Source organism: Haliotis asinina, chromosome 12 (assembly GCF_037392515.1).
Source record: "Haliotis asinina isolate JCU_RB_2024 chromosome 12, JCU_Hal_asi_v2, whole genome shotgun sequence".
In the NCBI taxonomy this organism is placed as follows: domain Eukaryota; kingdom Metazoa; phylum Mollusca; class Gastropoda; order Lepetellida; family Haliotidae; genus Haliotis; species Haliotis asinina.
This window is the reverse complement of record NC_090291.1, coordinates 20084751-20098583: the sequence shown is the minus strand read 5'-3', so window position 1 is coordinate 20098583 and position 13833 is coordinate 20084751. Positions and strand designations below refer to the sequence as shown.

Genomic DNA, 13833 nt, shown 5'->3' with positions numbered 1-13833 from the left:
ATCTCATAAAAGTAAGCGTTCATGTTTAGGTGTTCTATATACATTTAAAAACTTCGTAAAAACCAACAGTTACGTTTCTTTTATTGTTCAGTATAAATGCTTGCCAAGCCATATGTAGAACCGGCACGGTGTTTCGTGTCTCTATATGAAATACTATATCTACTCATGAAACTTGGCTACGTGGTTTGCAAGGGAAATCCTCGCGAATTTCCCGCTGTAGGGGAGTAATCATTTTTATCGTTTTCTGCTTCATACATTCGAACGCATGGGCATACCGTGTATCCTCACATTCAGTTCTGATAAATTAATATTTTATACATAAGTGATTTTCTTCAACAATTTTACATAGTGGTCCTTTTATGTGCACTTGTTACATTTAACGAAAAATAATCAAAGAGACATCCCTTCATTGAAACACGGAAGTAAAGATAATGTGCAATGGAAGACGATGTGAGTGTTCCAACCAAGATCGTTGACGAAGTCAGCAGCCATCTACACTGTCCTGTTTGTAGGACGTTATATAAAGATCCCGTCATCAACATACGATGTGGACACACATTCTGCAGGAAGTGTGCTTTTTCCACAACCCACTGTCCCGTCGACAACGCGCACTGTGACACCAATCAGCTGGTTATCAACAGGTATCATCAGAATATATCTTTTCGTACATCATAGATTTTCGTTACTCAGTGAATATTAACACCCTTAGCCGATGAGGTCCTATACACTTTGGTATCGCTGTGGGTTTGGCGTCTCACATACATTTTTGAAACTGTGGCTTATTTAAGAAATAAGGTCTTTTATGAAAAGCTTAGTGGCATATTTTACAGTTGTTCATGCTGACAGGGGGAAGAAAACGGATGTTCCATTATGAATTCATTAACTGAGAGAGAGTGACGACAAATATACAGGTTGATAACATGGGTGACATTAAGCAGGTAGCAATCGTTAAAAGTTGAGGTCAGATGTCTAATTTGCAAGTTGATTGCCAGTTTGTTTGCTAGTCAGCGTCACTTAAGTCTTGTTGGTAAGACTTCTCGCAGTATCCCACCTAAATGATAACGTTGAGGGAGAAAATATACAGAAGACACACAGAATGAGAACCTAGCCTTGCAAATTAAGGGACTGACACGGGCGGAAAACTTTCCAAATATTGTTTACATACATGAAAACCCTGGGGTTTATAACTACATAAGATGCATAAAAGTAAGTTTGTCATAAGTATCAATGGTTATGTGATTAATCTTGAAAAAATGTTCATGAATTACATCTGATGTATGTCATAGTTGCGTCAGTCACAACCCATGTCATACTTTTGTACAGATTGTATTTGGTCTGTTTTCGGTCTCCTCAGACTTGTGGTAGGCCAGATTGATGACCTGTTGATCTTCTGCCGCTATGGACTCATCAAAGATGGAGATGGCTGGCAAGAAGATCCCAGTGGATGTCCAGAGAAGATTCAAATGGGTATGTATCGAGAAGTCCAAGCTAGTGCACTGGCATGTAGCTGGCATGCACCCTGATCAGCAAGAGTAGAAATGTCTTGACATTTGGCCTACAGTGTACTGCACAATGGCATCCTGAAAACCATGGTACTGGGCTTTTTTAGACGGCTGAAACGGGATTGGCTTCTTCATTTCATTGGTTTTTTAGCACCCTTGAACCCCACTATTTGGAATTTGAACTGTTTATTTTTTCTGTTTTCATCTGCTATATATGCACCCATGAAGATCTGAGTTAGAATTGATTTTCAGTAACCCATGCTTGCCGTAAGAGGTGACAATTGGGATTGGCTGGTCAGGCACCTGGTTGACAAATGTCATTGTATCCAAATTGTGCACATCGATGTTCGTGCTAATCACTGGATTGTCTTATCCAGACTGAATTATTTAAAGACCGCCACCATGTAGTTGGAATATTGGCGAGTGCGCATAAACCTAAACTCACATAGATTTGCAGTAATTATGTGGTATAAGGAATCACATTTTAGTCGTCTGCTAGGGCCTGTCATGGCAGCCATACTGAAAAAGATTTTTATATGTTTTTCAAACACTGACCATATACAATTATTAAAAGTAGATATGCAGGAAGTATGTGATGTTAGTCTATAACCTGTCATTATGAAAAATGAATGCTGCTTTCATGTTTTTCTGACATCAAAAGTACTCTGTTTCATGTTTTCATATCCAGAGACCATATACCGGTATATGCTCCCTGGCAAATCCTATTTCAGCATAATATTATTCACCTATTATTGTTGAAACATGGTGAATGTGAAAACTGGTATTGGTTCAGTTTTGCGTAAACATGTCCCATCTTGTTACAATTCCAGGAAAGCGTGAAGAACATGAGCAAGATTGTCTGTTTGCAATAGTCAATTGTCCAAATGCTGGAGAATGCGGAACATTCCGTCGAAATGAGGTCCAGCGCCATTTACAGCAGTGTCCCTATACTCCGTGTATATACAAGGATAAAGGTAAGTCCTTCCATAGTTAAACCCTCGAATACTGCTAATAAAACCTAAGAAGAACCAATTTTGACAGCTGTAATTACACGTCTGTCCAAAAGATGTGGAAGAATTGAATCCCATTTACAAAAAAACATTTCAGTCAATCATGTTGCCGCTGTACAAAAAATAATCTTCATTTCCCATTGCTGGGATTCTCTTTGTCCTTCTGTTATCATGTTGTAGGATGTGAATTTACGGGGACGCCGGTCAGTGTGGAGGGGCATGTCCGGTCATGTGGGTACCAGGACTCTAACAGTCTCGGACCAGAGGTCATACAGAAGGTAGGTGGCCCTTCATTGCCCTCCATTATGTCCACTGGAACATCATTTACGATGTAGGCTGCACCTCTAAGCCCTATGTTTGTCTGGACTTTGTTGTTAAGTATTTTCTGAAAACAGTTTCTTTGGGGAGAGTCATGCATAATAGTTGTTTAGAAAGTAACTTTTCCATCGTTAAATGGATTTGGCTCTTGTTTTCTTGGTGTCTTATTTTTTTTATTACTATAGGATATTTATAGAGTGTTCATATACATGCAACTAGTGCTTGCTAACTGTCCTAGCTGTTCGTGATGCTGCCCTGGATATAATGTCATATTTTCTCCTAGACAAATGGTGGCACTATGACCAGGGTGTTATACCATATCTTCTGTCTTTGTCAAGACCAATCATTATCAATTGTTGTTCAGCTGAATTTGGGGGTCATGGTTGGATGAGATGTTATAGATGTCGTATCATTGTCTTACTCTAGATAGCAAATCTACAACAAACGAATCAGAAGCTGGAAGAGAAGGTGTCCACTTTAACGAAGCGTGTGGTTGACCTTGAGTCTGTGCGAGACGAGATGACCTCCCAGCTCAGCACATGCAACAGGTGAGGAGAAGAATCTATTGAACTTCAAGTTTGACATGAATACTAGGCTAACAAACATTGTTTACTTGTAGCTTGTACTTACAGAAACTGGTACAATGTGTACCCAGTTGTTTCTTTTTGATGAAAAACTGTGCAAAAATGTAATACAAGTTCAATTTGGACATTGATATATCCAGCAGGTCTCATAGACATCTACATTTCAACAACTGTGAATCTGTTGGGCTGTCTGTATTATAAGCCATGCAGTACATGTTGTTTATTTGTTTATTAAGTGTCAACAAACATGATCAGATCAAGCACTGTTACAGTTGTGTCAAGGCCCTTCAACAGAAGTACAATGACCTACATGCGACTGTGGAATCCTTGCTCAACACCCGGAGGCCTGTCTCCTTCGGTTCACAGGTGTCACTTGCAGAGTCCTCAACAGGTAAGTCACCTTTCAGCTCATACAGGAGAATGATTTGAGCAGCCATGAGCAGGAAATGTGTCTCTCAGACCGGAGTTACCTTTCCTTTGGTCAAGGTTAGTGTTCCATCTTTGAAGTTTAGACAACTGAAAGATTACCTTGCTGTCACTCCATGTTATTAAGATAAAGCCCTGTGATCCTAATGACACGTCTGCTTTGTATTGAGCCTGACATGAAATGCTGAATGATTATAAAGCTGTTGAATCAAATCATGGAAGAGAAAACTGGTTGAGTTTAGTGAAAGGACAGATAATGATGAAGACGGAGTTGTGGTTCAGTGTGACCAGCAGATCCAGTGGTTCCACCAGTCCACTATTAATTAGAACAAAGATCTATTACACCGACAGGAAGCCGTTCAGCATGCAGCAGTTTCCAACAGTTGTTCACATTATCTTGTTTTTCAGGGCATAAAAGGATAGTGGTCATGTTTCATTTCCCCACAGAACGAGTTATACTGAATTTAGGAAGGGAGTACCTGTTGTAGAGGGTCTACTAAGCATGTTTTCGCCTGTTTCACTTCTATGACACATGCTGTCTTTCCAGGTGTACGAAGACGGAGGATGTCTTCCCCCAGTAGCCCGAATGAAGTTCACAAGTATGAGAAATGGGAGATGCCATTTCAGTTCAAGTGCATAGGAACACTCAGGTGAGTCTCTTACCAAACATCCAGTGTCTGTGCTCAAACAGCTAAAATCAGACTTGTGTTACAAGACCTGGGGCTATGTAGCAGTGATGGTTTGTATCCCAGACAGATTTTAACACTGAGATTGGATGTCTGCTATATATCAATGGTACAGATGACCATTTAGGTGTCTTCTATGACACCTGCTTTGATTATTTACACTGGTGAGTAACTTCAATATGTCAACCAAGTCAGCAGGCCTGACCACCCGATCCTGTTAATTGCCTCTTATGACAAGCATAGTTGCCTTTTATGTTGTGCCCAGTTTTGTTGCTGAAGGCCTATTCTACCCCAGATCTTCACACGTCTGTTTGCTCAGGTTTCAACCTAAAAAATCCATATGATTTTCACGTGTAATGTGGAATTGATCTGTTAAAGTTTGATACCATTTTTTGTTGTGAACAGTCTATGTTATAATGTCTTGTCCCAGACCTGATGACTGATAGAATACCAATGACTCCTGTGATACCATTTTGTGAAATGAATGACTATGTTGAACAAACTTTATTGATAATAACTTTTATTATTGTCCCCTGCTGCAGTGCTAAATGAGGGACTATGTATTCAGTGGTGTATATATGTACATACGGACGTCCCAAGTCTTGTTAACGCAATATCTCATGAACTGTTGTACTCAATGTCTTCAAATTTGGTAGCAGCTTACATTGGGGGATTATGGAGACACCAGTCGATGTTGGTGAGCTTGAAATTATCTTCAAGGTCACCATGACCACATTTCAACTCTTGTTAAGGCAATATCTCATGAACTGTTGTACCCAATGTCTTCAAATTTGGTGACAGCTTACATTGAGGAATTATGCTTACACTGGGGGATTATGCAGACACCAGTCGATTGTCATGACCTTATCTTCAAGGTCCCCACGACACTTTGACCACTTTTCAAGCTTATGTAAATGTGATAGCTCATAAAACATTGCGCCAAGTGTCTTCAGTTATGTTGACAGGCTACACTGAGTGCTTATGCAGACACCAGTTACTTCATGCATTGTGTATGTGACCACAAAAGCAGTAAACTTTTTTCAAACATTTCATTCTTCTTTTGTGATGAGGAACATATCCATATTAGTGGCAAACACTTCTTCTTAAATAAAAGAAGTTTTTTTTCCATAAGGTTTGTTCAAAATTATACTTCTCAACATCTAAAATGCTACACAAAGAAATGAATGACTTGTTCTGGTATTTGACCAGCAGAAGTGACACCAGAATAATTCATGAGTTTCATTAAAAGCAGCTTGCTTGGTTTATTAATTATCAGACATCATGCAATGTGTGACTGTTCCGTGGATAGTCAGAACATAGTATAATATGTGACTGTCTTATAGGGTAGACATCCTGTAATGTGAATATGTTTGTTCCAGGGGCCACCAGGATGTAGTGTGGTGTTTGACTGCCTACAAAGGCCGGCTGTACAGTTCAGGAGCAGACGGTCAGATTAAGGTGTGGGACTTGGACCAGTTGGCTAGAGGCTGCATACAGACCCTCAGTGGACACACAGCAAGTGTAAGTTGTATTGAGGGGTGAGGGGATGTTTTTAAGACCTCGTTCTCCTGTAGAAGTGTATTTCCTTGGATTTTATCAATAATGGTATAAACTGCAAGTCTTCTGATACAGCTAATTGCAAATTCCTACCAAGCCTCTTATCTTTACAGTTTTCGGATACGGAATGTGCAGGATGTGCAATACAGGACTAAAGCAGTATCATTACCCTAAATCCACTGTTTAAGGTTAGTTACATACTTATTATCCTTCAGGTCTACTGTTCGGCAGTCAGTGGTGGGTATTTGTACACGGCTGGAGACGACAACACTATCCGAGTCTGGGATACTGAGAATGGTGGGAGTGTGAAGACACTGGAGGTATGTCTGTCATTGCAGTAGGGGATAACAGGTCTGTGTTTTGATTACTCACATGGGTACAATGTGTAAAGCCCATTTCTGGTGTCCCAAGCCTGACCTCCCATCACCTCTTACAAAGGTATAACAATGCATTGAACTATCAATATGACCGTGATTGCGTTTGTTGAGTCTCTGATAGCAGTTAGTCGATGGTAGAAACGAAAGACTTTCAGTGCATCAGAAATATGGGTGATTGTCAAGGGTTTAGTAATTAACTTCTGTAGATAAATGTTCATCACAAAATACAGGATGTTTGAGTGCCAACTTGCAGCTCCATTGAGTTGTTTTAACTGTTCATTTGATCTCGGTGTCAAGTTTCCTGTAAGTTGTTTAAAGTGACTGAAATTTCTTTAATTTATTTGATATAAACTATACAATCATTTGTGAAATGACTTCAAATGAAACAATTCAAGGAAACAAAAAACTATTGCAAAAGGTGGTTGCAATAGACTATCGCTATTGCAATACCATGTTGCAGTAGACTATAGACTATATCTGAGTGTCACTATCAGTTGTGGGTAGTTGCTGGCTGTCTCTGCAAGACCTCCACTTGGCTATTTACAGGTTAATATGAAACCTTGCTCACTGCTGTGTAAAATACCATTTGCTTGATGTGTTTCTTCCAGTCATTAACCCATTATTTCAGGAATAAAGATGTGACTTGGTTTAAAATTCAGATTTTGTGATTTGAGGCAACTCCTGTAGCATTCCACTGTCGTAAGATGCCATTCCCACAATGACATCCTGTTGATGTCCTTGGGTGGGAGTCTAGCTACATCCAGGCCTCGGTCTCTGTTTGTGCATCAGATGGTCAGATATTTTGTAGAAAGCAGGTCATGCTGCCCCAACAGCCACAGTGTGGATCATTGATATTCCAGCCAATCACTATTCCTCCTGCCCCTGACTCAATTATTTACAGTCATTGTGAGCGTAGTCATATGACCTAATTGTATGACATCATTGAAAAGTGACAGGTGTCGCTTTTGTCAGTCTTATCTGTGTATCTTTCCCATGTGTACATTACAGTCATGTCATTTAGACAAGCTGCATATATAGTCAGATGGAATACACATGATGAAAAGCTGTTAGACATTCTCTTTAAAATTTGTGTTTTATTTTGAAATCAAGAACTGTGTAACAATTTCACAGATAGCCCTGGGCTTTTTATAGCCCAGATTTCTATAAGCATAGATCTAGCAATGCTGACTGCAGTGTATAATGGCTTGGGCTATTTGTGCTTTAAAGGTTAACAAAGTGTATTCTATTTTGGATAACTTTATCCTTCTTCTAAATAAGTGTACCAGAAAATATGCTTCTCTATGAACTGTTTGCATGTATTTGTGTTGACAGAATGCCCATGACAACATCATCTGTGCCATGACAACAACCAAAGAATACCTCTTTACCTCGTCATTCTCTCTCATCAAGGTATTGTTGCCTTGCAACCTAACTAATAAAAAATACAGTGATAGTTACCTTTGTGCGTGCCTATTCTACCTTGATATCTTTGTGTTGTTCTGCAACCTCTGAAGGCACTTAGGTGTTTCCTTAAAATCTCTGGGGCAGTAGGTTGGCCTAACTGTTGAAGCTTCCACTTGTCATGCTGGAAACATGGGTTGAATTCCCCATATAGGTACAATGTATGAAGTCCAGTTCTGCTGTGGCATTGCTAAAAGCAGGGTAAAACCATACTCACGCATTCACCTACTAGCATCCACAATAAATACCGTAGTCTTGTAGTAATATCTTTGAAAAATGTCATTTGTAAAGTCAAACATACATTCAACATAATTAGTTCCATCACCATGTTATGTATGTAGATGTGAAAATGTTCTAGAATATTGAAATTTTGTTTGAAATTTGTGATAAGTGACATTTGGTTATCCTGGACAGGTTTGGGAACAGAAGACGCTTGCCTTAAAACAGGTTTTATCTGGTCTGCACCACTGGGTCAGGGCTCTAGCCTTCAGCTATAAGAAGGTGAGTTTTTAATGATGGATAATGATCGGCTTCATCATGCATAGGAAATGTCATGTTATTGATACCGGTGGAGCTGGGTTGTTTAATTTGTTGTGCAGTTGCTTCTCTTGGTCAAGTCAGATTGGCGTCTGCTCAGACCTGTTTGCTTAGCTCTTGTCCTATCTGCAGGCAACAGCAAATTCACAGTTACTGTTTTGATCAATGCCCACTAATACAGATCCCCTACCCAAGACAGTAGGCCCCTTGCAGACAAATTTTTGTCAAGGTGATAACGTGCAATGTTTTAACATTTTTTATTAGACTTTATTTGATTGTTTGAACAACTAGCCTTCTGCTTTGCCAGTCCTCATGGCTTCAGCTTTGCTGACATAAGACGACTGCAGTTCAGTTACCATGAAGAGGTTGTTTGATGTGAGATGCATTTCAGGACAAGCTTTACAGTGGCTCTCACAACGCCATCAACGTCTGGGACTGCACAGACTCCTTTGCAGCATTGGGCACCATCGAGCATCAGTTTGGGTCAGTCCACTCCTTGGCTGTCACACAGACTTACATCATCGCAGGTAATGCAGGTATGGCGTCTGCATGGCTTATTTCTCTGTATCTGCAGCTAGTACTATATTCTGTGGTTCATAACACATAACTGCTTGACTATTACTGGGTTCCTGGCGAACGAATTCAACAAAAAACAATACTCTGACCTCCAACTCTCTTATGGCACAACTAATCTAGTTGCTAGCAGTTATATTTCACCCAGTCATAATATCAATTATTTGAAATCTGTAGAAAATAGTGCATGATATGTAACAAAGTAGTTTAAATATATTAGTACAGTATAGTATCCCAATTGTTATACAGATTGTATCGCACCAGTATTATCAAGGTATGTATGTCCAGCAGTGAAAAAGATTTGTAGATATATCTCTAGGACTGAGAATGTAGATTTTTGGAAAATTGTTAGGTTCAGGGCAGAAATACAGCTTCCCACTGTCACATTGTTGTATGTCCGACTTTGTATGCTAAATCCAAAATGTTAACTGGTACCATCTTATAGACAGATACTTAAGCAAACATGGATTTAAGGTAGATGATCTTGCTACAAGTGTAGCCCATTCAGCGATAGAAAGAATAATATTCCTACATTTCTTCTCAGGAACATACAACCAGAACATTCAGTTATTTGATGCTACCACCCATGAACACGTGACCAACTTGTGTGGCCATATTGGGACTGTGACATCACTAGCTGTGCCTCCGTCAGGCCGCTTCCTGTTTTCTGGGTCACATGACAGTAATGTGCAGGTAACTCTCTCATGGACTGTGCTTTAAGGGAGAGAATCTGTAGATGAGGGAAAAAGACAATAGGCAAGAAACAGTCAGAAGGAGGGGAAAAAAGCCAGTTTTGGAGAGAAATGCCAGTAGGGGAGAAAAAGTCAGTGTGGGAGGAAAACGTCAGCGAGAGAGGGATAAAACAAGTGGGGGAGGGCAAAAGCCAGTGGGGTAGATGAAAAGACAGTGTGGGAAGGAAAAGTAGAGGAAAGGTAGAGGAAAAGTCAGTGTAAGAGGAAAAAGCCAGAGGGTGAGGAAAAATCCCGTGGGGGAGGGGAAAAAGACAATTGGTGAAGGACAGGACTGATTGTGTGTCATCAGCGAAGTTGATTGTTGTTGAAGCTGTTATCCCAGGGTTTGCTGGGCCAGGACGCCAGTTGCAGGATACAGTGCTTCACCCAACATTCACTGACCTAAATAATGTTTGGTTTGTTGTTGAACTTTGCACTAAGCAATATTCCAGCTATATGTAAATAATTAAGTTTTGACAGACAATTCAGTGATCAACAGCATGAGCATCGATTTATGCAATTGAGATACAATGACATGTGTGCGAGCCTGACCAGTCAATCCCATCGTTTCTTATGACAGGCAAGGGTTGCTTAAGACTATTTCTAACCCTAATTTTCATGGGTCCCTGACCTAAATGTAAACTGAAATGTGTGATACGAATCATGCTATCGTTGCTTCTTACATTTCCAGTTGTGGAGTCTGGAGAAGATGCTGCCGATCCAGACCCTATCGCGCCACCAGGCCAGTGTGAACACCTTGACATTGTATGGCAATATTCTGTTGTCTGGGTCGGAAGACCATGAAATAAAGGTGTTCAGATATTTCCAGCTACAACATGGGCAGTTCTAACCGGGTCAGAAGACCATGAAATAAAGGTGTTCGGATATTTCCAGCTGCAACATGGACAGTTCTAACCGGATCAGAAGATCATGAAACATGGATCTTCACACACAGCATGGATAGTAGTTCTAACTGGTTCAGAAGATCATGAGTGAGTGTAGTTTTACTCTGCTTTTAGCAATATTCCAGTGATATCACAGCGGGGGACACCAGAAAATGGGCTTCACTCATTGTGCTCATGTGGGGAATCGAACCCGGGACTTCAGCGTGACAAGCGAATGCTTTATCCACTAGGCTACCCAACCGCCCCCAGAAGATCATGAAACAGATCTTTACTCACAAAAGGAACATATCTAACTGCCCCTGCACATGAGGACGTAATGTCAGCTGCTGGTGACAGAATCACTTCTTGTGACATTATCACAGTATTCACTCATTCTCATTGGTCAACAACTTACATAGTCACATGTAATCAGACAAACAGTTGTTACATACAAAACAGATATGTTTTCATCGATCCAATTTTGTATTGTTAACACCATTTTAAAACAATTTTGTTGAAATCTTTTTCCTGAGAGATAATGTATTGTGAAGGAACATTTTGATCTGTTTGATCTGAATAATTTATAAAATGGACAACCTTTGAGGAGTTAAACTTATCAGATGTGTTTGTATCAATGAGAATTAATCCTGATCTTCCATGTGAATACATATGGTGCTATGTTCACAAATACATATGGATTAAATTTCATGTTTTGAGCAATAACACGTTATCTGTCCCAAATGAATAAAAAGCCCAAAATGTTTTTGAAGAACTTTTAGTGTTAATCTGTAATTCTGTTGCTGATTATTTTCTTCATATTGCACTATATTTTTTTTGAGAAGATACAGAAAAATGACTGCTCCCTTGCACAGAAATATCCTAAGACTATTATAAATATGTCGTATGTTACTTATGTTAAAGTATTGGTGTGTGATCAGCTGAGCACTGACAGCTGTGTACAAGAGGAACCAATGTCAAGTGTAAGCTTAGGCAAAGATGACTTTTTGTTGGAATGTCATGAAATAAAGTCATCAGTGACGTCAAGAAAAAAGGATTACATTATCATCAGTTATGTAAAACCATGTTTTCATATGAAGTTGTTGCTTTAAAACTAACATGAAAACAGTAGAACATTTTGTACAAATTAGTCGATCTGAATGAAGCATAATTTAAGCCTGTCTTGCATCACACTGACACACCATGTTATGACAGAAACACTGTTTACAGTGGTGCTCTGATGTGCTTGCTCAGGCATATTTTGTATTCCACATTTACTTTGTAAAAACATGTCATGTCAAGATGATTTTTTAACAGTGTTGTACTTTATATTGGTACTTTTATTTCTGTGTCATAGTTGTTGATAATTTTGTATGATGTCATTCATTATTAATACCAGTTTAATACCAGTTTGAACCAGTCTTGTCAGAACTCCTGTGATCTGATCTGATTGTGTACATAAGGTATATTTGCCAAAAACATGAAACCTTGTATGTATTGTAATGGTTGATTTGAGTGATTTGGATGGATGGATGGATGGATGGATGGAAGGATGGATGGATGGATGGTTTGACAGTGTTTTGCTCTTAACCACCAACCATTGGTGTTCAAGTTTAGAATGTTACATTAATAAATGAGAATCAGTCTTCAAGATGCCATTCCGTCCGATCAATTTTTACTGTCGTCATCGTTGCTGTTTGTATTCATGAATGGAACATAAATCTAACACAAAGTGAGGTTAGAAAATAAATTCTGACTGGTCTGACAGTTGGACGTTGTTCCAAGAAGAGATTTTAATGCAAGGATAATACCAAGTACATTACTTCATTGTAAAGTATGTTTAATTGTATACTGATGAATTACAGTTGGATGAAGTTTGCAATGGACTTTGATTGCTGATTGTGTTTAAATAGTCACCAGTATTGTTGAATCGTGTCTGATTTGCTTCATGACATTCCCTTATGTCACAGTGTGACACACTTAGTTCTATGGCGGCGGTCTGTAAATAATCAAATCTGGACCAGACAATCCAATGGTCAACGTCACGAGCATTGATCTAATGATATGATGACATTGTGTCAACCAGAAAGTGAGTCTGATCATGTGATCCTGTTAGTCATTTTTTACAAGCATGTCATTGTGTTCACGTGAGATAGCTATGCTTCTGTTTTTGTATGTGTGTGAATGGACTTTAAGGAAAACATTCTTGGTGAATATTTAAACCCATGTCCTTTCTTCAGTAGGAGCTGCTGTACATAAATGTGTTAAGATGCTCTAGGAATGAATTGATTGATGCATATTTGAATAAAAAAAATCTTGGATGCCACATTTGTCTTTCCAATTTTACTTTTATTTCCTTTGATGTATATTTCCATATAAACAGGAAATGTAGGTGAAAGTTGAATTTGTATGAGTATTCATGAAATTTGGGTGAATTTTGCACATAACTGATGTGTATTGTATGAAAACAGTTGTAACTTAACTACTGATGCCAGTAGATTTCTGGTTTGAGTTCTATCCTGTAGTCAAATACTAGAATCTGTACTAAAAGGCATTATGTCTTTGTAAACAGTGGTAGTGTTTTATTTGATCATACGAAAGAAGAACAGGTATGAAACCGAACAAGAAAATTGTTGATTAAACAGCAACTTTTACAAGTATTTGATGAATACTCATGCTGGAAGATTTTATCTAGAAATAATTCTAGAAAAAGATTTACAAACATGACATTTCATATGAATGCAGAATGCAGGTTCACAATTCAGACACATTCACAATTTTGCAGGTAATCACAGTTGAGGTAACTGCATCAAATCAATAATTTCAACAAATACAATGCATGATGAAATCCATCTGAATTTTTCTGACATCCATTTTATTTACAACAGAAAGGCAATACAAGGATAGTATGGAGTGACAATAAATTAGACAGGACTTATAAATAACAAACAACGACCAGTGTATTTGTGGATGGACAAGTTTGGACTAAAGATCAGTCATGGAAGGCAAGTAAGCTGATACAGGAAGTGCTTCCTGTCATGAACCCTGGGAAACAAGTGTAGGGTTGGTAATTTGTTTTGAGTATGTGAATCTTCCAAGATAATTACACCTCTTCTTTGATGAAAAATAATATACACAACGTGAAAGAGACTTTCATGTTGCATTCTTGGTCCTCGTAGATGATGCAAAT

General features: G+C 38.9%; 2 protein-coding genes across 4 annotated transcripts in view; both read left to right on the top strand.

Annotated features, from left to right (window-relative positions):
* The window catches only part of LOC137258001 (zinc finger CCHC domain-containing protein 2-like), a 186741-nt gene extending 185814 nt beyond the window's left edge, over positions 1–927 (top strand). For both annotated transcript variants that reach the window (XM_067795530.1, XM_067795529.1), the window contains exon 15: positions 912–927. The gene's annotated coding sequence lies outside the window, so the exon portion shown is untranslated. The remainder of the gene's footprint in view (positions 1–911) is intronic.
* Positions 396–12964, top strand: LOC137258002 (E3 ubiquitin-protein ligase TRAF7-like). 2 transcript variants are annotated; one of them, XM_067795531.1, is made up of 14 exons: positions 396–641; positions 1355–1467; positions 2333–2476; positions 2693–2790; positions 3257–3378; positions 3687–3805; positions 4388–4490; positions 5906–6047; positions 6299–6403; positions 7793–7870; positions 8336–8422; positions 8850–8994; positions 9576–9724; positions 10454–12964. In XM_067795531.1, the coding sequence occupies exons 1-14, from the start codon at positions 439–441 to the stop codon at positions 10610–10612; spliced, it is 1767 nt and encodes a 588-aa protein (XP_067651632.1). In that variant the 5' UTR covers positions 396–438; the 3' UTR covers positions 10613–12964. The 2 variants fall into 2 exon arrangements, with proteins under 2 accessions (XP_067651632.1, XP_067651633.1); XM_067795532.1 differs by having other exon boundaries at positions 420–641; positions 8850–8985.
* The last annotated feature ends 869 nt before the right edge of the window (positions 12965–13833 follow it).

Coding starts and splice junctions, on each gene's coding strand:
- LOC137258002 (XM_067795531.1), top strand. CDS start 439: ATGGAAGACGATGTGAGTGTTCCAACCAAGATCGTTGACGAAGTCAGC. Junction 2,477..2,692: donor GTGTATATACAAGGATAAAG/GTAAGTCCTTCC, acceptor ATCATGTTGTAG/GATGTGAATTTACGGGGACG. Junction 4,491..5,905: donor AAGTGCATAGGAACACTCAG/GTGAGTCTCTTA, acceptor TGTTTGTTCCAG/GGGCCACCAGGATGTAGTGT.